The following is a 25,751-nucleotide window of genomic DNA, read 5'->3' as shown; positions in this document are numbered from 1 at the left end:
AGATAATTGGCTGTTGTCGCTATATAGGAGTGTTACTTGTTTTCTAATATTTATCTTGTAGATAGGGACTTTGATAAACTCTTATTTAAATTATTTTTTCTAGATTCTCTTGCTTTTTATGTATGGGGAATTACACATCTACAAATAATGACAATAATGTTTCATCCTTTCTATCTCTAATACATTTATTTATTCCTTTATTTTGTTCAATTGCATTGGATAAGACCTCCAGTAAAATGAAGACTGGTAGCAGTGATAGTGGGCATCTTTGTCTTGTTTCTGACTTTAAATAGAATGCTTCAAATGCTTCATCATTAAGTATGATGTTCCTATTGGTTTTTTGTACATTTGTTTTATTTTTTGTATCTATCCTTTGTCACATTTTGGATTTTTTAAAATCATGGATGGACATTGAGTTTTATTGAAGTGTTTTTCTGTATCTTTTGAGATCATCATGTGGTTTTTCTCTTTTATTTTGTTTATCTGGTAAATTACATTTCTTTTTTTTTTCAATATATTTAATTTACTTTTGGACCAATATATTCTCATTGTTAAAAAATTAAAGGTGCTTAAAAAGGTCTGTAATTTAAAATTTCTTTTGTACCTCTATTCACATCTGCTTGAGCCCTCCCCCTGCCCATGCCAAAAGTAACCACTGTTATTAGTATCTTATTATCTGTCTGGCTTCTTTACATTACATAAGCAAATACTATTCCTGTTTTGTCCGTCTTTACCTCATTGGTGGCCTGCTGATCTCACTGTTCATCTTGCTTTTTTTCATTGGTTATGTTTCCATATTAGTTAGAATACAGGCAGTGTTCTTATTCTTTTGTTATTGCTACAGAGTATACCATTGTATAGATGTGTTTGTTTAAACTGTCCCCACAATTGATCTTTTAGATTGCTTTCAGAGATTGTTTAGTTTTTCTGTTTAATAAGATTTTTCTTAACATTTTATTTTTTATTTATTAACTTTATTAACTCTTTTCCCTTAACTTTTAATTTTGAAACTCTACACAGCAAATTTGAAAGACTAATACAGTGAATTCCCATATGCACTTTACCAGCTGTTAAAATTCTGTGACATTTCCTTTCTGTATCTCTCTGTATGTATTTACATATATATACTTTTTCCTGACTCATTACAAATAAGTTGTGAACATCATGTGTTTTCACCCTAAACACAGTCATCCCTAAGTAATCACAGAGGATTTCTTCCAGGACCTTCACAGATACCAAAATCTGGAGATGTTCAATTCCTTCCTATAAAATGGCACAGTAGTTGGGCATTCTGGATGGGCGAATTCTGCATCCGTGATTCCAGAGGGCCGTCTGTATTTCAACAGATGTCCTAATAACAAGGATGCTTTCTTTTATTACTATAATCCAATTACTACACCCAATAAATTTAACATTGACTCAATCATATTTTCTGTGTTACAGTCCATTTTCAAATGTCTTCAAATTGCCCCAAATTGAGGATAATGCATTGCATTTGGTTGTCACATACGCTTCTTGTAAACTCTTCTTGCATGGCTTGTGTAATAATGTCTTTTCTTCCCTGTTTCTCTTTCTCTGATGTGGGCTTTTCGTTCTCCTGCCATTGCACGAGTACAGCTCATGTCTACATCTTGTTCTTAACTCTCTCCTGTTCTCATTCACTACACTCCTCTTTAGTGAGTGGTGCTTTGCCTTCAAAATTTTTCTAAAGAATGTTATTTACAAACCTGTCTTTGGTCCTGGCCATTCTTATCTGGTCCTGAATAGCTTTCATTTTGGCATTCACCCATGGACTCAATTTTCACTCTCTACCCACCTCTACTCCTCTTTTGCCTGAGTAACTCCCACCCACTTGTTTTGGGTCTCAACTCATACTTCACTTCCTATTAGAAAGAACTATTAATTTTCCAAATTAGATAGTTCTATCTCCTTTATGGTCTGGGATCATCCTCCACATCTCCTTGGTAACAGCTGACTCCCTTGCTAGGTGCTCTTTGTGGGCTGTCTTCTGCTTGAGTCAGCCCCTTGTCTTCTCCCCAGACCCACAGCACACTCACCAGTTGAAATTCCTGCCCATAACTTTGGATCCTGTAAAAGGGCTTCCCAGAGTCCCCAAATCAGAATTGATTTCTCCTTCCACTAAATACTTGTTTTGTTTTCCATGTGAGCTTACAATGGTTTCTTTTGTATTAGTTAGATGTTCTTAAGATGTGCTAAACGATGCTTTTTATATTGTACCACATTCACTGTAGGAGACTTATAAAGTGCTCAGCATTTGCTCCTGGTTCACAGATTACTGAATATGGAACTGAGAATCCTGTGCATTACATAGTTCTTAGCAGAACCAGAGCCTATAGAAAGGGAGATGAGTTGAAGAAATTGTAGCATTGACTAGATTTTGTTAGAAAACAAGTAACTTCTTCATACCATTAAAGGTATGATTTTCCCTATAATAAGGATATAGTATGTAAGTGTTATAAATATAGTTATAAGAAGTTTGCAGGGAAAGTTAAAGATAACCATATAAGTGTATAGAAAAGTTTGGGAAAGAAAAGTTGATCAATTTTATACCTTCTAACTTTTTTTTTTAAATTTTAAATTCCGCTTTCCTTTTAAATCAGCAGCTCTTTGCTTGACACAATAATGTGAATAAAGTACAAAGTGGAAAGAAACGTCTTGGCTTCTATTTGAATTAAGACTAATGATATCCAGCATTGCACCAGAGCTGTTTTAAACTCACGATGGGTTGGTATATTAATCATTTAAGGAGTATGAAAGTAAAGACTTTATTTGTCACTTTATCTTCCATAGCTTAAAATAATACTGAATGAATAAAGTAGTTTGTAAACTGAAGTTAAATTGCAGATTTGGGAGTCATTAATACAATAATATAATTTTCAGAGTCTAATTAGTATTAGTTGAAAATTTTGAGGTTAAAACTACTATTATTATATAATCCCTCCCCATTTATTGGTATGATTACACAGAAATTATTCTAGGTTACCTATTCATTAAATATTTTAGAATATTCTAGTCCAATGGTTCCAAAATTTGACTGATTGTATGTATTATTATTTGTTCCTGATTTCAGATGAAATGCTTCAGATTTTAAAAAATACATGTTCTTCCATCTTACCAATTATAATTATGATTCAGTTGATATGGAGGGAGTGTGAGAATGTGCGTTTTAAGAAATTTCCCAGGAGATATTGACAGCCAGATTTAAAAGCCAGTGTTCTAATCTGTATCTGATGTTCCTCGTGGGTAAAATATTCAGGTACCCCCCTCCTTCCCAACGTAATCTGTTTGATTTAGGGAAATCTTCATGAGAAGTGAACATCAAAACCTAATAATTCTTCCCATAGTTCTTAGTTCCCATAGTTCTAGAGAATCTGTTGAAGACAGATTCTCTAGAAAATTAAAAAGTATGTCTTTGGAAGACATTGATATAAACTGGGACCACCTAGTCAGCCAATGGCACACTCCGATTATAGGCAAATTGGGTTAGATGAAAATAATTTGGTCAGCTAGACTTTATTAATTTTTCTTAAAATTGGAAATATCAGTACCTCCAAATCTGGCTCTGCGCCTTACTTAAATCAACTTGAAGAAAATGTGATTAAGAGGAACAAAAACCTAACAAAAACAAGGACAAGACACTAAAGGAAAATATAATGATTCTCAGAATACACAAATCTTGGGACAATTTCTTCCCAACTTCCCGTGTAATTAAATTTTTATCTCAAAGCTATGCTGAACTAAGGAAGAAGAAATAAATGTATTGCTGCTCCAAACATTATTTTGAGGATTTGCTTATGAGTGTAATTTGTTGCGGTTTTATTAGATTTAAAAAATTTATTCTGCCACACATCCATTTGCTTCAGTATTAGCAACAAGCACCCTGCCCTGTGCAGCTGAACAACAAGCTCCACTCGGTGGCCAAGCACTGAACAGAATCAGGAAAATAAGAAGCTTCCAAGCCGTGTTTTTTCCTGCAACTCCTGAAATATTTGAAAGAACTGAGAAAAAAAGAAAAACAGCCACTATTACTCAAAGATGATTTTGGTGACACCTTTCATTTCTGCTGTAGACTGTCAGTCCCAGTTCCTGAGGGTAATTATGAAAAATGTAGCTAAAAACTCAAATTTTAGTATTGACTGAAATCCAAGAATCTGAAGCATAGCCAACTCACCACTGAATTTACAGATGTTTCTCTAGAGAAGCAGAAGCTTACACGAAACTGTGGTGGCTGTCATTGCACCTTGGGAAGTAAGGCTCAGGAAAGCAAAATGCCCTGCTTGAGACCACTTACTAAGTTTGGAATGAAAAGTGGATTTCCATTTCTCTGCTCTTACCCACGAGGTCTCTCTGATTCAGCGGCTGTGATTTCTGCCTTACAGCTGGGAGCTGAAACCCCGTCTTCGTTCATCTCCAGGAGATACGCAAAATCACAGTTCGTCTCTGTTTGCGATCTGTCTCTGTCTTTGCTGAAATGCATCACAGTGAGGGCAGAGTTCCAATGGCCTGTGGACACTGAACTCAACACTCATCCAAGAGTGGGATGAGAGCCATCTCTCCAGGATGAACCTTGCTTTGGTATAGGTCACCTAGAAATGCCCAGGGAAGGAGCATGAGAAGAAACTGTGGCCCAGCTTGCAATCCAACTCGGCAGAATCAGGAACTTTCTGCTTTTCAAGGGCTCGCTGCCACTCTTCAAAAGCATAAACATTTATTCTAAAAAAATTCCTGCTCAAAGCAGACTTTCAAATATTCTCTGATTAAAATTGCCAGGTTTATTTTATTGGGACCATCTGTTAATGCAATCATGTAAAATTCTACGATTTGATGTTAGTGAGTTAATTCTCCTCGGTGCTAAACCAAATGGGACTGTAGACTTAGAGACTGAGCAAGAAATGAGCTGTATCTAATGAGACAGCCTCCGAAATGGCCAGGCTATGAGAAGAGCATGTCAGCCGGACACATGCTTCTGCCAGATATGATATGGGGCAGTCATCTTCACAACTGATATTTTCTTCACAGTTTACAGACATGTTCCCTATTGATTCTTGTTCTTCTCCCACTTAAAAACTGCACTCTGAAGTCAGATTTATAATGAAAATAATTTCCCACATGGTGTTGGGCCATTAAATCCCCCCACTGACTTCATCAGGGAAGTTTTCATGTGAATAAAAGCTTACTAAACATGCTGTGATTATATTGGGTTTTTTTTAAATTGGAGTAGCTAATATTTTTACTTTTTAAATTGACTTGCTGGGTCATTTTGATACCAATCCATCATTTCATTTAAAAAAGATAACCTGGAGAAAAAAATGTGACAATGAGTGTGTATATGTCCATGAATGACTGAAAAATTGTGCTGAACACTGGAATTTGACACAACATTGTAAAATGTTTATAAATCAATAAAAAATGTTAAAAAAATAAAAATAAAAATAAAAAAGATAACCTGGGACTGTTAAAAAAAAGGAGGGGGTGGTTAGGGAAGAGGAAATTATTTTCGCCTTCTGTCTGTCGGCGCTAATCCTCTTAAAAGTCCCCTTTCAATCAAGGGATCCCAGAGAAGCTCAATTTCCTCAGCAAATGGAACACTGAAAGGTACAGTTTAAAAGGGTTGCTTCTGTGAGTGAAAAAGGAAACTAATGGAGTGACCTGTGGAGACACCCTGAGCCCAGGAACACATAGTGCACACGCCTTTATTGGGTCAGAGATACGCGTGTCCATCTGTCAAACTGAAAAGCCAAGGAAATGGCAGGCTTTGGCTTTCTGCTGGTGGGCACACGTCATGGAAATATTTTATTGCAAAGTGACTGAAATGCAGTTAGCGGTTTAACACTTAGCAGGCAGGCAGCAATGGCTTAGAGAAAACAGACCAAGATTTTCTCCCTTGGGCTCCTCCAGCCTTGACAACAGTGACGACTAAGGTTTTTAAGTAGTGTGATGGATTCAGATGAATCTGGAAGATTTTGTCTTGAAAATAAAATAGTGGAAATGTCCCCTAAGAAAAAATGGCTGGGGAAATACATCACCTGAATGGTATAGAAAAGCATCAGAAACTGCCTGTAGATCGCCCAAAGAATACATGAACCAATTTTCTGAGAAGATTGAATAGAAATACTGAATGGACCCAGCGTCATTTACTGCCCACAGACTTCATGTGAAAATGTAATTAAGACTGGGACTGGAGAATGAGAAAAGATAGGAGGCACGAAATGGTCTTTACAGTTTCCTCGGAAGGTCACAGCCCACTTTTTATAACATACTATGAAACACAAGGTTAAAGTGGGTTTTCGAAGACTTGGCTATACTCCAGAAGTCTCTCTTTAATGTCGTTTGCAAAATTTATACTAAAGGCAGATTTATAAACTCTGTTAAGAGAATAGGTATTTCTCTTCTTTTTCGTAGAGAAGCACTTTATTGTTTTGGTTCAGTTGCTAAGCAAAATATAGCTTGAGTTTGCGCTATAAAATCTTAGTTATATACGTAAGATACCATGTTTATTTAAAAATTACAAGGCTTCTGACTTCAAATCAGAAAATTCCAGGGTCATATAAAGATTTGTATCATTTTCAAGGCCTTATCTAGGTCTTATGGAAGTTTCACCTCTGTAGTTCTTAATGGGTTTAATCTTCCTGTGTTGTAAATAGCACTGTTTATCGCCTCTCTGAGGAGCTAAGACCAGGATACTGGTTGAGAAAGCAGATTTTAGAGTCAAACTACCTGAACTTGAGCTCTGGCTCTTTCACTTACCAGTGTTGAGACCTTGGGCAAGTTCTTAATTCCTCTGAGCCTCAATTAACCTATCTATGAAATGAGGGTAATAATAGTTCCTACCTTGCAGGGGTGGAGTGAAGATTAAATACTTGTAAAGCATTTAGCAACGTGCTAGCATACAGAAAGAAAAATCAACCCTTACCATCTTGCAGACAGTTAAGACCCCAGCAGCGCAGAGTTTAGTTTGTCCAGGCCGAGCACATGATGGCTATAACCTGCTTCTCTGTATCCTAACCCCTTCTCCACTCTCCTTCCTCCAGCTCTCCAGGCCTCTCCTAGGTCCTCTGTATTTGTTACGTGGTCTTCCTTTACCAGGCACAGAAGATTCTGGTCAATGCCAGTTTTCTGAAAGAATGACCTGCTTTACTCTGTATCTTCACACATTAAGCCTTTCTTCACTTGAGTTCATTGAGGATGAATGCCCCACAGTTCTTAGCAGACAGAAGTGAGAGAATAGATCCAAAAGACAGGAAATGGACTAATTGGGTAGCTGGAGGGATAGGGACACAACAAAAAAGGAAAGAAACACAAAGACTTTTGAAAACAAGTGAACCCGCAGGTGATTCAGCTGCTTTTAGCCACAACTACAGTATTCTCCAGCGTTGTTCCAGTGTTCTGGAGCATTGGTCCCCTGAAATGATTAGGAAACAAATGATTTCTTGGTTAAAAGAGTTTGTCCAAAATGTTTTATACCACGTTTTCCTCCAGGAGTCTTAATGCTTAGTAACATATTAAAAATTCTAAGTACTACAGCAAAGAAACCTGCTTTATTTTGTTTATCCCATAATACTGATCAATACATGACACTGACTCATAATATTTGGAGACTCCTTCCATTATTATTTTAGAACTTTGTTGTTTTTTGGGGCACTAATGAACCGTGATAAAACTGATGGAAAGAAAAGTGGGACTAACACTTAGTGAATGCCTATTACGTGTGCCAGAAATCATGTAACTGCTTTAGATATATTTGGTTTTTCCCAATAAGGCTAAGGTAATGGTTTTTGAGTACGAGGGATAGTTACAGTGCTTTACAAAAGAACATCATGGCACGAATTACCCGTTCTTAAGTTGGGACAAAATAGCTCTTTAAAAGGTGAAGGATCTTAAGAACTCCTGTAGCCCTTCTTCATGCCCAAGACTATTGCTTTTGTGCTTGCTGGGAAATTTGAAGATTCTGGAATCTCCCTACCCTCAGTTCCCTGGAATGTAACATTGTATACAGAACTGTGAGTAGTCTTGGTTCTGTCACTGATTGGATATGTAACCTTGAAGAATGTACTCCTCTGAGCCTGTGTAAATATTGGCAGAAAAATAACATCTTACCTAAGTTTGTGAGGGTTATACTTACAAACCATAAGCTTATAATTGGTGCTCAAAAAAACACCAGTCCCTTAATCTGCCATACTAATGCTTGCATCCATTGATCAAAATATTTTTTCTCTTGCACAATTACTCAAACAGGGTCTATGGAGTCCATAAAATAATATGTACATTTTCTATTTTCAACATTCACTAATTGTTATTTAAAATACTACCATTGTGTGTGTGTGTATGTGTATGTGTGTATAGGTAGGAGCAGCATATTTTTAATACATTTAATAATGTCAGTATATATAAAATTACATGAAATAGCAGTTTAAGTATTGTTAAAGGAAAGGACTATATTTTATTCTTTCTTTGTATTCCCCAAGACGTCTATCCTAGCCTGGTCCCAGGTTCACAGTATTTAGTTGTCTTGTGAAATGAATGAATGGAAACAATAGTGGTAAATTGCACTAGCATTATACTTATTTTGTACAATATAATATACCAAATGTAACTTAATAATGGGACATTTACACTGGAGAACAAGCCAGGATGGAATCAGACTGTGATTTTTGAAATTTTGTGCTAAATTTCTGATGATTTAGTAAACAGCTTATGCTTACCACTCAGTCTCAGCTGAGATGGGTACCAGAAAATTCACTAACAGGACTCCCATGTTAGAGACAAGCATTATTTTATGAAATTGGATCTGGCTTCAGTTCTTTTGAAAGAAATTTGACTTTCCCTTCAAATAATATGTTTGGTTTACCTCAACTCTTACTTTCCTTTTTGCTTACTGTTTTTCATCCTCATGCAACAGAAAAAAGCTACCTCTTTCCCTTTTCTGAAACGTTTATAAATCATTAATAGTGAAACACTGGGAGGTGAAACTAGGGTCAGGAAGGAGAGAACACTGCACAATAACAGCTATTAACTTTGTGGAGAATAACGGATCTTCATTTCAGTTCTAAGTATAGGTAGATGCGCAAACGAAAGCCATAAAGTGTGAGATTTCCTTTCTTTTCTTGTGCACATTTGCCCACACTGGCGACAAGGCTGAATTATAGGAAAGAGATGTTTTTATACTTAAATGAAAAAAAATAGGTAAAAATGAGTTCGAGATTGAAAAAGGCTGATGACTCTGTTTTGGGTGTGTTTTCAGGTAGTGTTAACGAAAATGGCAAGTGACCTGAATTCAGGGCAACCAGATCCTCCATCAGTCACCCGTCCCAACCGACCTGCCCCTTTCTGCTCTCATCCCCTCTCCCTTTTTGGCCTCTTTTCTGTTTCCTTCTCTCTCTCTCTTTTTAATCTACATCTTGGTACTCAAACCTGGAATGTAGCATTTACTCCTTTATGATCTGAAAATATAATGACAGGTATGTCTATATATTTCTGGTATATTCAACACATCTAAATGTCCTCTGAGTCTTATCAGAGATTACCAAGGGGAGGATGTGTCCAGTAAACTGAAGCGTGATCTCTTGTAGGAATGGCTCTCCATGGCTGAGAAGCTGCAGAGTGAGGCCCTTTGGATTCTGCTGTCCAAAGAACATGTGGAGAAGGAACACCTACAGCTCTCAAACCAGAAACTGAATCAGCTTCAAGAAGACTTGGGTCGGCTCATGGTGGAAAGGAAGACCTGGTTAAAAAAGGCAAATGATTTTTTCAACAGCACTAACAAGGTCAGTGTGAGGTGGAGTTGGTAATATGAGGTAGCCAGAGCAAACCAGCAAAGGGCACTGTTACTTCAACGGGCAGAACACATCACAGGAGTCTAAACTCCACGTAGAGTTTCAAAATTGACAGCAACAGAGAGGTGCTTTTAAAATATATCACTGTTCTCAAAACTGAGAGACTCTATGCTTTGACATGTAAAGGGTCACTTAGGAAAAACCCAGGAGAATTTTATCTTAGACTTCTCATTGGTCTGTTTGAAGGGGATCCTTGTGCCAACATGCTAGTATTTCTCCTGGAGGAAAGGAATTATAAAATGTATCAAGGCTGAAAAAAAAAAAAACAAAAAACAAAAACCTTTGAAACTTTTTCCAAAAATTTAGCCTTTTTAAAAAATCCTCTTTCATTTATTAAGTAAAGATACATAAATATTGCAGGCCTTCGGCATGCAAACCATAAGGCTCTGGTTGGCTGCCCAGCCTTGGTTTTGCCTTTTTAAGTCAGACGAAGGGAAATCTTGCTTTGGATTGTGTCCAGGTCTTCTCAAGTAGGAGAAGAGCTCCACTTCTCTTGGCTGATTCATTTAATATTGATTGTAGCAGGTGGCTCTTACTGCGTGGTAATGTTCCTGTGTTCACATCACTAGAGTATCTGAGGCTGGTGATATTGTTGGAAAATGTTTCTACTTTTCCCAATCTAAAGACCTTCAAACTGCTTTATTGAAATGGATACCTTAAATTTCATTGATGTTTTTAAAACTGGCCAGTGTGACAGGAAATAAATGGGGAGCCCCCAGAAGCTAGATATATTGTGATTTAAAGTCATGGCATCAACATTCTGATTACAATGTCCTGGTATATATCAAAATAGCTACTTAATTTTGAATTTCTTTACTAATAGGAAACTTGGAAAGCATGAATAGTAAAGTTCCAAAATAGAGATGCTAGAATTATGGTAAAAAAATGTTAAAGAAGTATTTGTTAAATTATTTGCTACTTGGTATTTTTTTTGTTTTAAGAGAAGAAACAGACATAGCATATTTCTGAAGCTGTTGAGCTAAGTCCATGGTACTTGCTGGTTAAATTTCTCTTCAACAGTCTTGTTTTTGAATAAGAGATTTTTAAACTTACATTACATTATCATTCTACAAAATGACTGGGTTATCTGCTAGTTAATTAATGCTATATACTGTTTCTAAGGAAAACAGTTATATAGGACATGTTGCTATGATGAAACAGTGCTTCCAGCACAAGCCCGGTAATTTATAGCCCTACAAAATGTGGAGTTTTTCTCTCTCATTCTCACTCTCACTCTCACTCTTGCTTCCTCTGCTCTCATTATCTGGTACCTTGCCAGGGAGATTTTTTTCTTCTTACATTATTCCTGGGCCTTGAGGGAGAAGGAATGCTATCTCTTATAATAGTAATTTTTTTTGAAAAAGTTGAAGAATGGAGTGGCAGCTTTCCCAAACTTACACAGTCATTCAGGTCCAAACTTAACAAATCCTATTTCTTAACCCCGAAGACCTGACTTCTAGACCCCCGGTTTAAGGACTTGAATGCCATCGCTTTCAAATTGTGATTAGTTCGGTTAGGACTTATCTACACTACAGTATTCTCTATAGCCAGGTGGTACTTAGAAAGATGTAGAATTCATTTTCCTTTTTCAAAGCATTGAAGAAATAATTTCCAACTCCAAATCTGAGAATTTAGTTTGAAAGATACTGGATACTTTTACCTCAGCAAAAACAGAAGCTGGAGTTTGGAAAGTAGATGTTTAAATCATGACTCTTGAAATGAATTATTAACCATATTACTAAGAAGCAATAAATGATGAAATAATGTAGTGAGTAAATCCATTTAAATTAAAGAAGGAAATTCTTCTCAAGACTTGTAAATGGTGTTTTCCTTCTTGATTTATATTGTAGAATCTCCAAATTTTACAAAATTCTTACCACTTTACCCCATTTTTGGGGTAAACTGATAAATAACCCTAGTTAAAATAAAGCACTGGATTTAAAACATTAATATAATTTCTAAATCCCTTAAAATATTTTTTTCTAGTCTGAAAGCTTTGTTTTTACCAGCAAAAGAGTATTTTCAGTTTACATCATCAATTTATCTTCAAAGCACTGAATTTTTCTTTTCAAAATTCACTTTATTGTGCCTTGAGTGCACTAAGGTTTTCTAGTTGTGATCATTTGTATCATTGATGAAACCATGCTGCTGTGAGGGTCTGAGATTTTTAACCAGCTATCTGGCTAACATGCTAACTTGTCACAGTTCATGGATGCTCAAAGAAGACATGTGACTTCTGAATCAATTTTGGAAGACTTTATTGTCACAGCAAAAGCAATAACCAGAGTGTCAGATGTCACATCAGTTCCCCAGTCCCCAATTATGCGGGGGCAGGGCAGATGGGCCCCAGTGGGTGATGGCACCGCTGTAGGTGGCATTCAGGAAAAGAATCCTTAACTTGGGGAATTTACTGTTTAATAGCAAACGGTAAGCAAGCTTGTTCTTTGTCTCAGAGGAAGACGTTTCCTCAACCCTGAAGGCTGCAAACCCAATACTGAGAAGTGGCCCAGACAAAGAGGGATCAGAGTCAGGCATTCTTGGCACACCAGTAAGATGGATGGGAGCAGCAGAGACTCGCGCCACGCATGCACATCTGGACATTAGCGCTAAAACAAAAAAGGAAGTTGGGGCTTTAAAAAAAGATACTGACCTCAAAACCAATTTCATTCCTGATAAATGGAATTATTTTTTAACAAACAATTTCCTGTTCCAAATTTGTTAAAGCTAGGTCAATATTTTTCAATTTCTGTGTCAAATACCAGTACGAAGAAATGTTAGTGCCATGAGTATGAATGAATGAGTGGGGCAGCTTGAGGGTTTGCTCAGTAAAACACAAAACATACGATTTTTAAAATAACCTTTAACCTTTCTTTGAATTTTGTTAAAATAAAAAGGAATAAATGTCATAATCTCATCTGCAAAATGGAGTGTAGTTAGTAAGATTTCCATATCATATTTATTTCCTTTTTCATCCAGATTTTTATCATATGTTTCTGGTATTTTCTGTTGCGGTCATCTGGAAATCCCCCTCTTTTCCCCTTATTTCCTTTGTTTTTGTATGTTCCTCTCTCTCTACCAGTTCTACCAATATCTAGGGATATTCTTATTTACTAGAAAAATGTCACAAGAGATTTTTTAAGTGAAGTTGCTGAATAAGTGGTGTGGCAAATTTATGAGAGAAATTACCCTTTTTCTTTAGTGATTCATTTATTTAATATTTATTGAATAAGTGCTATGTGTCAGGCACTGTTCTGCAGGGAATACAGAGGAGAGCATACAAAAAAATCTGTAAGCCAATGTATTTCCAATTTGTGAAATTCAGTAAAATATGATTATCACCTAATTGTCCACATTTCCCAGAGTGCCCCAGTCTTTACTCTGTAGCTTCAAGAGTGAGGCTGATTAAGTTTTAATCCTGTTGGGGATTGATGATAACCCAAGAGCTTGTTTCTTGCCTTGAGAATGACTACCGTCTTCAGCTTGCGATGTGACGGTTTGTACCTGGAATGAGCAGTAGGTGGCGATGTTAGCACACATGACCTCGAGAGTAAGGTTACTAATGCTGCTTTTCTTTCTTTTTTTTTAATTGAAGTATAGTTGATTTATAATATTATATTAGTTTCAGGTGTACAACAGTGATTCATTATTTTTATATATTATACCCCATTTAAAATTACTACAAAACAATGGCTTTATTTCCCTGTACTGTACAGTCTTTGTTGCATATCTATTTTATGCATAATGATTTGTATCTCTTAATCTTATACCCTCACCTTGCCCAGCCCCCTTCCCTCTCCCTGCTGGTAACCACTGGTTTGTTCTCTGTATCTGTGAATCTGTTTCTATTTTGTTATATATATTCATTTGTTCAATTTTTTAGATTCCACATGTAAGTGAAAACAGGGTATTTGTCTTCTGACTTATTTCACTAAACATAATACTCATAGGTCCAACCATATTGTTTCAAATGGCAGAATTTCATTCTTTTTATGGCTGAGTAATATTCCATTGTGCATATATATATATATGTGTGTGTGTGTGTGTGTGTGTGTGTGTGTGTGTGTGTGTGTATACACACCCCACATCTTCTTTATCCATTCATCTGTTGGTGGGCATTTAGGTTGCTTCCATATCTTGACTATTGTAAATGGTGCTGCTATGAACATTGGGATGCATGTATCTTTTCAAAATAGTGTTTTCATTTTCTTCAGATAAATACCCAGGAGTGGAATTGCTGGATCATGTGATAGTTCTATTTTTAGTTTTTTGAGGAACCTCCATACTTTTCCACAGTGGCTACACAAATTTACATTCCCACCAACCCAGTGCACAAGGGTTCCCTTTTCTCCACATCCCTCGCCAACATTTCTTTTTTGTGGTCTTTTTGATGATAGCCATTTAGACAGGTGTGAAGTGATATCTCATTGTAGTTTTGATTTGCATTTCTGTGATGATTAGTGATGTTGAGCATCTTTTCATGTACCTGTCGGCCATCTGTATGTCTTCTTTGGAAAAAATGTTTATTCAGGCCTTCTGCCCATTTTTTAATCAGGTTTTTTTTTATGTTGAGTTATATCAGCTGTTTATGTATTGTGGATATTAACCCCTTATCAGTTATATCATTTCCAAATATTTTTTCCTCATTCAGTAGTTATCTTTCTCTTTTGTCAATGGTTTCCTTTTCTGTGCAAAAGCTTTTAAGTTTAATTAGATCCTATTTATTTATTTTTGCTTTTGTTTCCTTTCTTAGGAGGCAGATACAAAAAAAAATTCCTACGATTTATGTCAGAGTGTTCTGCCCATGTTCTCTTCTAAGAGTTTTATGGTTTCAGGCCTTACATTTAGGTCTTTAATCCATTTCGAGTTTATTTCTGTATATGGTGTGAGGAAATAGTCTCATCTCATTCTTTTCCATGTAGCTGTCCAATTTTCCCATCACCACTTATTGAAGAGACAGTCTTTTCTCCATTGTGTGTTCTTGCCTCCTTTGTTGTAGATTAATTCACCATCAGTGTGTGAGTTTATTTCTGGGCTCTCTATTCTGTTCCAGTGATCTGTTTATCTGTTTTTGTGACAGTATCGTGCTGTTTTGATTACTGTAGCTTTGTAACATAGTCTGAAATCAGGGAGTGTGATTCTCCCAGCTTTGTTCCTTTTTCTCAAGATTGCTTTGGCAATCAGGGTCTTTTGTGGTTTCATATAAATTTTAGGATTATTTGCCCTAGTTCTGTGAAAAATGTCATAAGTATTTTGATAGAGATTGCATTAAATCTGCAGATTGCTTTGGGTAATATGGACATCTTTAATAATATTAATACTTTCAATCCAAGAAAATGGAATATCTTTTCATTTCGTTGTGTCATCTTCAGTTTCCTTCATCAGTGTTGTAATTTTCAGAGTATAGGCCTTTCATCAACTTGGTTAAGTTTATTCCTAGGTATTTTATTCTTTTTAATGTGATTTTAAATGGGATTGTTTTCTTGCTTTCTTCTTCTGACAGTTCATACAGTTCAGAAAAGCAGCAGGTTTATGTATACTAATTTTATATCCCATGACTTTACTGAATGCTACTGATGCTTTCCACAAAACATATTCAAGTGGAGATTGGGCCGTGTAACTCAAGAACCCAAGGCACTCCCTTTGCATTTTAGAGCTATTCACTGTGTTTGGTGAACTTACTTGCTAAATCACTTAGCAACAAATGCTAGTATGGATTGATTGTCAATACTGGCTGATAGCCGATTGAAGAAGAGTTTCCCTAGTTACCAGATGTTGCTAAGAGTTATGAGGACATGGCATGAAATATGAACATAGCCCCTATTATAGTAACTCATCTTGATCCCCTCAAATTGTCATCTTTCATGATTATAGATGAGCTTATTTATTATATTTCTAGCATTTTCACAAAAAAGAAGCTCTGGTTTATATGTATTGATCATCCAAAATGTACTTATCATTGTTTTAGGAATGTGGTTTAAATCAAACAGAGATAAATACACACTCACACACACACACAGACACACACACACACACACACACACACACACACACACACACACAACTATGTTTCAAGAGCAGAACAGTGGGAGTCTGCGTTTACATGACAACGATGATTAAACCTAAAGCTGTAAAACATGGCTGATGGGTCACAAAGCTCTCCATTCCCAGGCATACAATTTCACCAGGGAGAGCACGCAGGGGAGACCAAGATCAAAACCACGTGGTCTGGTTCTTGGGTGATCAGCCTAAAAGCATGGGTGAAGCACAATCTGGGGCTGCCAGACGAACATACCAGAGGCACTTTGAAATGTAATGATTGTCATAGCTTCTCCTGCTTCTGCCATCACTGCTGAAAAGTTAGTATCTTTTAAAAAGATTATGTTGCTTTATCAAGATACTTACAGTGATGCAAAACAGTAATACCTACAACAGCTTAATAAAATAAAATAATTAAGCATTGAGCTTGGTACATTTTTAAAAATTTATATACACATTGTTCTACCTTTTTCAAAATAGATACATTTTAGCCCAGATGTAGGAAACAATTCACTAAAAAGTCCAGTTATAATACGAATTGATAGAAAAAACCTGCCCAAGTGGAGGAACTAAAGAAATATTATCCAGAAGGAATTTGTTGAAGTGATAGAAATGAATTCAAGACATTAAGCTAATTGTCATTAGACATCAAGGAAGGTGTAACTGCTTTCAGTTTCATAATTCTTAAGCAGCTTGTCTCAGATTTCTCATTGCCAGAAAACCTTCCCTTTCTCTTAGAAAAGCAACTTGCTTTTACTCCCTCCCTTCTTATATACTTGCATTCAGTTAATATGTTACACACCTGTAGTTGTTGTGCATCATATAGGAACTTGAGCTAAAGTAATAAAAGATGTAATCCTTGCCTTCCAGACCCCATCAGCCTGGCTTAGAGGAGAGGCTAGGAAACAGAAGTGCTGTGTACTGTGGGGAAGCCTTGGTGGAGTAATCCTGGGGTGTTAGATCACACAGAGAGGACACCCTTAACTTGACCCAGGGAAAGTGTCAGCAAGGCTTCCCTGGACTAGAGGCTCAATGAGCTGCATTTGGAAGGCTGGACAAGAAGAGGTTGGGGAAGGCTGCATAGTACAGTGCCATCCCACATTTGGGGACCCTAAGGTCATGTATTTTGCCAAGACCGTAAGGTGTCAGCCAAGAGTGGTGAGAGGCAAAGAGTGATAGAAGAAGCAAGGGTTCAGGAAGCATATTGAATTGCACGCTAAGAAGTTTCTGTCTTACACTAAACATGTCCTTCAATTTGCAGAGATAGTAAGGTCTTGAAAAAGTCCTGATGAGGCAAATCTCCTCATGTAGAAGCAAGTGATAAAATACTCTCCTCTTGTACTTGCTCTAAGAATGGTTTTAAAAACCCTTGGTTTTAGAACCCAGGGACAGGCTAGTTAAACCACAGTAAGTATTTGATAAATATGCTAACTATTAGCATGCAATTATAAATATCTATCTATCTAAAACAGAAAAGTTATCAAAATCAAGGAATACCTTTAACATCTTAACGTCTCTCATGACAACCCACAACTCATCTATATTTAATGGTCTTATAATCCAGACTTTCAATTTTATTGTCACTTACTCATGAGTATCTTTCACAATAAAGCTATCAACTGACTTCTGAGGCATGAATGTGTTAATTGGTCTCCCTCCTATGCACAATTTCAGATGGTTGTACCTCTTCCTTGACAGTAAATATATTCTTCCTTGTATTACAGGTAATTCAGGGTAGATTTGCTTTCCTTTGCTAAATTAAAATTCCTTCAGGGTAAGAAACATGTCCATTTTACTTTGTGTTCACCAGAACACCCAGAACAGTGTCTCCCAGGTAGTAGATGCTCAATAATTATTTGAATGATTGAAAGCAGTAGAATATTAGAAACTGTGGAGTTTCAGGGCCAACTAGCTACATTGTTCATAAGAGATTGTCTTGATCCAAGGTAGTTGGGATGAGATCATTTTGAAAGAGGAGAGCTTAATTACTTTAATACACAAGATTTCAAACTCAGTCTCTGTGTCATATCTGAGAAGGAAAGTAGTGATGTATAAAGAGATTTGTCATCACCCATATCACCTCCTCTGAGTGGTCTCCAGGAAGCATTAATTGTTTATTTCTTATTATTCCCATAGTATTTCTCTGTGCTCCTTAGAGAGAGATTACCTTAAGCATCTTCGTATGCCACCTAGTGTTCATAACATTTTGTATAATGAATGAATGGATGACTGGCCATGTGACAAGTCAATTTACATTTTGAGCTTGAGTTTTCTCTTTTTGAAATTGGTCTAACAATTCTTATCTACTTTGGGGAATATTCGGTAATGGAAGTTCTTACAATTGGTGATAAATGTACAAAATCTTTTCAGAGGAGAATTGGAGTGGAAATAAACAAATGGAATTGTGGAAGATGAAGCGAATATTTAAAAACATTTGCTAGGATGACACTTTTGTAAAATAATACAGTGGATTTTGGAACCAGGCTACTTGAATATGAATCTGATCTCAGACATTTCTTAGCTCTGTGACCTTGGGCAATTACTTACCTTCCTTGTGCATACAGCTTTCTAATCTGTAAAATGGAAATAATAACTATATGTACCTCACAGAGTCCTTGCTCCATTTAAATGAGTTAACACACGACTAGTGCACAGAGCAGCTAAGCGCTCACTAAGTGCTAGCTGTCACTTTGTCATTATATATATATTTATATATGTATGCATTTAATACTGTGCTCACCGCTCTAGCATGACTTCAGTGCTTTTGTTCATCTTCATATCCCCAGCACAGAGCAGAGTACATGCTCCACAGATTTCAATAAATATTTGTTGAATAAATGAAAAAAAGAATGCTCTGCACATTGCAAATGGACATATTCTGTGTTAATAATCCTAAGGTCATCCTAAAACCACTTAGGTCAGTTTAGATCAAAGAAAATCAGAAATTATAAACAGTGACTAGCTGGCTAAAGTTCAGCATTTAACATTTCTAAGATGGACTCATCTCAGAAAAAGTAAGAAGTGGTCAGTACCTAAAGTCCCTCCATGCCTTGTAAATAATGTGCTTCAGATACATGCCACTTTCAATCTCAAACTCCTCCTTTTCCGATGTTTTTCAGCTTTTCAGATTGTGAGGCAAAAGCCTGCTTTAGGTACCTCTCATTAACATCGCTAGTCTACCTTGTAACACTCGGGACACTGAGGGAGTGCCGGGGCCCAGCATCCACAGGCTCGGAGAGGCAAGGAGTCAGCCGGAGCAGCCTCAGGGGACAGCAAAGATCGGGAGCTGAAAATCCCATCACCCTGCTGCCCCTGGCCTGCAGGGCGTTTGAACTCCTGGGCAGATTTGGGCAAGACCTGAATTAGCAATCAGCTTGCCACACTGGGAGCCACTAGAAGTTGTCTCAGGTGGTGTTTAGGAAAAGAAGCGAAAGCTTTTGGTCTTGTAAAGTACTGAACCCAGGGGAACTCTAAATCTCTGCAGATAGGGCAATTCAGCGCTCTTAATTAGAGCTGAGTTGAGTTTTGTGTCCTCGGTAATTATAAATGATTCGACCAAAACTTATTCTCCACCCTAGGGATTCATGAAAGGAAAACATTTTAAGGCTCTGCAGTAGTTTTTGTTGTTGATGTTTTAATGTTGATTCTCTTCAAATTAGTCAAGAAGCAAGTAATATTACTTATCAAGCATCTTTGTGGAACAACACAATGTAAGAATTATGCTAGATGATTCATGGTTCTTGCTTAACTTATTAATCTCATAGATATTTTTAAAAGAGTGAAATGTGCCACATCTTGATATCTCTGCTTGGATCCTGTGTTTAACAAGGGAAAAAGGAAAGATCTTTATTAGTATCTTAGAGAGCAAAACCTAAGCAGTGCCTTAACCTTTCCCAAACCAGGGCCAAAAGGGCTAAGTCATCTGCTCCTTGTCCCCTGAGAGGTACCATATAGAAGAGCCAAGAAGAGCTGGAACCCAGAGGGAGAAAATATTATCCTTGGGCCTATATCTAAATATTCTAATCCAGTCGCATAACCTCTATTTGACCATCACATAGAGGGTTAGAAGAAAGAGGGGGATGTGATAGGAAAAAACTCAAGGTAAAATGTTAATTCCAAAGGAGTTTATGTGGAGGTCACAGTGTTCTTGCCAGAAATAACCTGTTGTGCACTGTGTGTGCAACAAAAAGAGATTCCTTCCAGCCTGGATCTAGCGTGTCGAGTTCCTCACGGATATGCTAAATAGAAAAGCACTCAGTTCTATTTCGGGGGTAGATTAAGTGAGAACAGTGATACTTAGATCATTTCTGGAATTGGCACATGGATTCCTCATCAAATTCTGCCTGGGAATAAGACAAATGAGCTTTGCATATGATCTGGACAGCCACAGGTAGTATAATCTTGAGAGAAGTCTCTTCTTAAAACTGAGACATTTCACTATTTCTGTGTCTCTAGATTATTCCTGTTAGGCTTAAGTTAGGATTAAAGATAAGGAATAAGCTGTTTTACAGCATCCAGCCTGTCTTACCTATTGCAGTTATTTTGTAAATATATTGTTGAGCTAATGCAAGAAAGAAATTGCTCACCTCCTCTCTACTGCTGTAGTTCTATTAACTGTGATGCGTAGAGAAAGTAATAGATAAATGCTTTCCTAACACTTTGATCTCTTTGAAAAAAAGTTCTGAAAGAAAAGTTGTCTATTTTAATTCTAAGTGGTTGGTTGCATTGGTCCTTGATCTACCACCTCCTCCTTCTAGTGATTGTTTAGCCCTTTGGTTTATTTCCCTGCTACTGGGAAATGATGCTTTTCTGATAACATTCAGGAATGAGGTGGAGTCACATCACACATGCATTTCATGTACGTGTGGCTTTAGAATCTAATTGCTATGAAGATGAGACCAATGCCCAAGGATTGGAGAGTAGCAGCTGTTCAGTGAGTTCACAAGATGGGAAATCCACATAGAGTGAGTGACAGGCAGCAGGTGGCCATGCTCTTCTCAGTGATTTTTCAAAGATGTGTCCGTTCAATCAAGATTTAGAGTAAGAGCCAGCAGGTATTTCCTGAGTACTTACTGTGTTTCTACCATCACGGCCTAGTTACTTTCGTATTTTTTCCTTCTTTAATTCTCAAGACAGTGACAAACATGATATGTATTAAGGTTATAGTGGCTTAACATTAAGATAGAATGGAGTTAAACTTGTAGGCAAGAAAAGGCACTTTTGAAGTCTCTGTCCTGTCCCCAGTCACAGTAAGAACTTGAGGATTACTTTAAGGAAGGAAAGAAGTGAATGTCCTGACATCTAAGTATACATTTCCCCGTATTTCTTCCTTTAGTCCAGTTCAGTGGCTCTCAGTCCTAATTGTGAGTATGCCGTACTGTGAGCACTGGTTCACATACACTAAACTTTAAGCAAGATTTAAGGGAGTTCATAATAATTTTGACTACACCAGATTTTTGCTTTAGGCACCAACTTTAAAACCAACCCTTGATTAACAAGAGACTCCATGTTATTCAAAGTAAGCAATACAATTGCAAATATAAAACAAAATTCCGGAAGCAGTAGTTATTGCCTGGTGTGTTTCAGTGTGTTATGGAAAGATCGAGAAAGCCATTCAAATTATCTTTTTAACATCAGCATCTCAACACATTTGGCCCTGTTGCCAACTGCAGGAAAGAAAAAGGATCAGATAAGGAGGAAGAGTTCTTCAGGTACAAATTTTCTTTAATCAAACTGTCTTTCTGTTACAGTCCTTTATCGCATAAGGCAAATCACTCAATCTTTCTCTGTATCTTTTCTCACCTGTAATAAGGAAAGGTAGACACTATTTACAAAACGTAAGTTTCAAACCTCAGTTTTCCACCTAGGATTAGCAGCCTTCTTGGAAATGCCTCTTTTCTTAAGCCTCCCATAGTAATCCTCTGCTACATGACCTTATAGCTCAGAATTTAGGAGCAGAGGCCTCAGGGCCAGACAAAGTGACTGCAAATACCAAATCTGCCGCTTAGTACAGATATGACTTTGTGCAGTTTGTTGAACTTCTCTGAGACACAGTTTCCCCAACCCTATAAAGGGGATAATTTCTCCCTCCCTCCCATGGCTGTTAAGAACAGTATGCCTGGAACTCAGCAGACATTGAAAAATATTTGTTGACTGGATGAAAAGTAATGGTGAAACACGTAGTAGAGAAGAAGCACGTAGTTCTCCTTAAACTACAGTGGTTATTTTTATTACTTCCTATCATCTACTAAGTAAGTGGGAATGAGTTTTCTTTATACTCACGAAGTAAATGCAAAGAGCAGATTCAGGAGACATGAGGACATTGGTGGGAAAACAGAATATCAACATATAAGTAGTATGACTGTACTTGAGAGATTTCATTTGTAAATTCAGAGTTCGTCTAGTTCCAGTTCTTCCATTAAGACTCAGCTCCCTTCGATAGTGGCTGGGTGTGGGGGCCTGGGTGCTTTGGCACTGCTGCACAGCTGTAGCCTCTACGTTTGGCTTAAGCTGTGTTCCCTAGGCGTCAGCCCAGCCCTGCTCCCCTGCCTGGTCTCTCTCAGGTCTCAGTGGTATTAGACTCATAAGACCATCGCTCTCATTTCTTGAGTCTTCCGTGGGGTCTTCCTGTTTCACCCGATGAGCCCCTGCCGAGCTCACTGGCTTCCACCTTAGCTCAGGCAGGCTAGACTTCAAGGTTCCTGCTGACTAGGACAAGTCAAGCTTACTGGGGTAGGACCATTCTCCAGAGGCTGTGGCACGTCCTGGAAGATGGCTTCTTCTAGGAGAGCCAAAGGGCAGCATGGCAGGAGCTTCCTTGCTGTTCACCTTCAGCTTACCTAACTCATCTCCTGGTCCAGACCCAAGTGCCCAGGTAGGCTATCAGGAGACCTGTGAAGACCACAGAGCTTGGCTCTCTTTTCCTCGTATTACCACAGTCCTCTTTTACTGCTTTTCTATCACATACTCTTCCTCCTTAATGCCAAGTAGGCCTTCATGACCAAGAGGATAGCTTCCTCTCTACTCTATGTTAATTCTATAAGTTTCATCTCCCATTCTTGGTTGTTGACCTCCTAATAAAGGAAGAAAACAAAGGAATTAAAAAATCTCTCAAGACAGTATCTTGATTTACCAAGTGATTTTTTTTTCTGCATAATCCTATATTGCATGTCAGAAGCCGAATATTACCTTGGTCTTAGGCTTTGCACTGCTTCAGAACCAAATTCCGATCTTCTCTGTAGGCAGATGGATGCCTTGGATGGAATAGACAGAAGATCTCATACTAGGAAAAAGGCAAGGAGCGAAAAAACCCCAGATTTCTTGACTACTTCCCCATGGTGATTTAGGTTCAAAGTGCAATTTATTTGGAATTTTAAAAAGGTATTACAGAGATATTAGGTTATGAAAGTCTGCATAATATTTTTAAAACATTTCATCCATTAGTTGTTTACAGTATAGGATGTGCAAAAAATAAACCTGGCTCCCCAAATTCTCTACCGTTATAACTGTGTTGTATAGGTACATTCTCAATGTAAACTATTTGGGTAATTTTATGGTGTTGACATTTATCTGTGCTGAACTGAGCTGTGATCAGTTTCCCTAAATGGAGCCTTAAAACTGTACAGCTGTTTTCCTAAGACTCAGATGATTGTTTTTGGTTATGATCAAACCAATAAATTGTATGGGCTGGTTTAATCTCCAGTATTTTGTGTACACATTGATGTAGACTTTATACTGGAAGAGCAGAAAATGAAACGTATGTTTTATTTGGCAGGCATTTGATGTACTTGGAAGAGTTGAAGCTTACCTTAAGCTCCTTAAATCAGAGGGTTTAAGTCTGCCTGTCTTGGCAGCGAAGCATGAGGAATTACACAGAGAAATTAAAGACTGTGCCGCTGATGCTTTGCAAAAGGGACAAACCTTAATCAGCCAAGTAGCCTCCTGCAGGTAAGTGAAGTCTATCCTTTCCTTAGTGTAACAAACTTTTTCACAGTTTCCACAACCTCCTAAAAAATAAATTGCATGATTTTTTTTTCTACCACTGGTGTTTTGCTGCATTATGACATGGCTTTAAAGGATCTATAGAATTTTGGTCAACAGTGATTCTGAACACAGCATTGCTCGTCCAGAAGTGAAGTGAAGCCACATTCTGACCTGAGGACCTGGGATGCTAAAGCTTTCTTTCTATAAGTTTCTGAGGAGGGGAGAGGGAAAGGACAACTGAACTTTCCTTCTGTATATTTTTCATGTTCTAGCACCTTCATGGTATTACTTCCTCCCTTTTAATTCTTGAATCTTGAGTCTACCCTGTCCCTTTTTTCTTTTCTGTAAAAATTAAGTTCCAAAATTCCCTTTCATTTATCACCTTGATGGCTCGCCAAGCCAAACCCTAAGTAAAAGATGACATTGTTAATAATAATAATAGCTCCCTTTTTAACAATTGAGAGCCCACCCTGTACCACGCTCTGTCTCAGCAGCTTTGGGAGCATTGTCTTATTAATAATCCTCATAGCAGCTCTACAAAGCAGATACTATTCATGTTCTCTTTTCACAAGCAACTGAGATACAGAGAGGTTAAGTAACTTGGAAAGGGTCACACAGCCAGTTAGTAGTATAGCCAGAATTTGAATCCAAGTGCATGGATCCAGATTGATGGTCTAGTGCATCCTAGACCTCATGCTTTTAACCAGTGTAATAGGGAGGATTGTTTTGATGAGCACATTCAATGAGTGTATCAGCATGAGCTTAGAGTTAGGTGGGAATGAGGAAAGAGAAGGACCTTGAGAAATAGGAGAAGAATGCAGTATGAGAACGTATGAGAAAGAATAGGGATTGGAAGAGAAAAGGGAGGTGACAAGGAAGATGATGGAACAGATGTTGGCTAGGAAGAAATGATGGCAGGGCTTGTGTTTTGACAGAGAGAGAAAAGATTTGTGCAGATGGGGTAAGCCCAGTTTTTAATCTTCCGCATCCACACTCTCCTTGAAACCTAGAGACATTCGATTTGAAGAACAATAAAATAGGTCAAATATGGTAAAAAAAAATTATTTTATTTCTATTTAAACCTTCTTTATGCTCTATTTTAAATGTGTTGAAAAGTGTTGATTTAGTAAGTTTGGGTTTAGGAGATTTTCTTTTCAGAAGATAATTTGAATTTGGACAGATATATGTCACCAGGGCTTGTGATGGTTGCTATGGGACCATGCAAAGCCAAGATCAGAAATAATCTAAGATTTTCCAGCAGGAGCTAGAAAGCTGCGGCTATGAGACGGGCAAATGATTCTCATCTTGGAAAAACTAACAATATCTATAGTTACTAAGTGTCTTTAAGTCCAAGCCATGCATCAGGTGATAGTGTGTCCACCCTGCTCCAGAAGTCTCAGTATGTCTGGCCCCAAAGTATGGGTATGAGAGCTCCTTTCTCCCCTCCCCTGCTAAAGATCCAGTCTTCCAGAACGTAGAAGTGTCTTGGACCATGCAGAAGATACCCTCTAGGGTGCCTGGACTTGTTGAGCCTGGGCTCAGGGTACATGCTGGACACTGATCTGAGTCGTGTCATGATGGACTAAGTGGTGAGCTCTCCAGCCATAACTGGGGAATGGTCCCATGTCAGCTTAGCATGTAGGTCTCAAAGCACAGACAGATACTGTTTCTCAGTTGAGGCCACGCTTTACATGTGGTACTTTCCCTGGCCTTGGGCAGTTTCCTTTCATGCGTGGATGAATCATGAGGCAGCCAAAGGCCCCTCTGCAGATCTCATGATCTGTCTCTAGTACGCTGCCTCCGAAATTCTAGGTGCCCTGGCCTCCTCGAAGTCTGATCTCTGTCTCCTCAGCTCAGCAAGACCTCTGGGCTCTGTTT

General features: G+C 37.7%; 1 protein-coding gene and 1 long non-coding RNA gene across 2 annotated transcripts in view; one reads left to right on the top strand and one right to left on the bottom strand.

Annotated features, from left to right (window-relative positions):
• CCDC141 (coiled-coil domain containing 141) overlaps window positions 1–25,751 on the top strand; it is a 181,576-nt gene that overhangs the window by 88,922 nt on the left and 66,903 nt on the right. The window contains exons 9-10 of the mRNA XM_031678303.2: window positions 9,591–9,785; window positions 23,665–23,837. Of these exons, the coding sequence (XP_031534163.2) occupies window positions 9,591–9,785; window positions 23,665–23,837 (368 nt within the window). The remainder of the gene's footprint in view (window positions 1–9,590; window positions 9,786–23,664; window positions 23,838–25,751) is intronic.
• On the bottom strand, window positions 3,884–7,934 carry LOC140696413 (uncharacterized). Its single transcript, XR_012072702.1, has 3 exons — window positions 7,853–7,934; window positions 6,935–7,423; window positions 3,884–4,019 (listed from the first exon to the last, which is right to left on the bottom strand). It is a non-coding gene; the product is annotated as an uncharacterized lncRNA (long non-coding RNA).

This window comes from Vicugna pacos, chromosome 5, assembly GCF_048564905.1.
Source record: "Vicugna pacos chromosome 5, VicPac4, whole genome shotgun sequence".
In the NCBI taxonomy this organism is placed as follows: Eukaryota; Metazoa; Chordata; class Mammalia; order Artiodactyla; family Camelidae; genus Vicugna; species Vicugna pacos.
The sequence above is the reverse complement of the archived record's forward strand: the minus strand, read 5'-3'. Positions and strand labels throughout refer to the sequence as shown.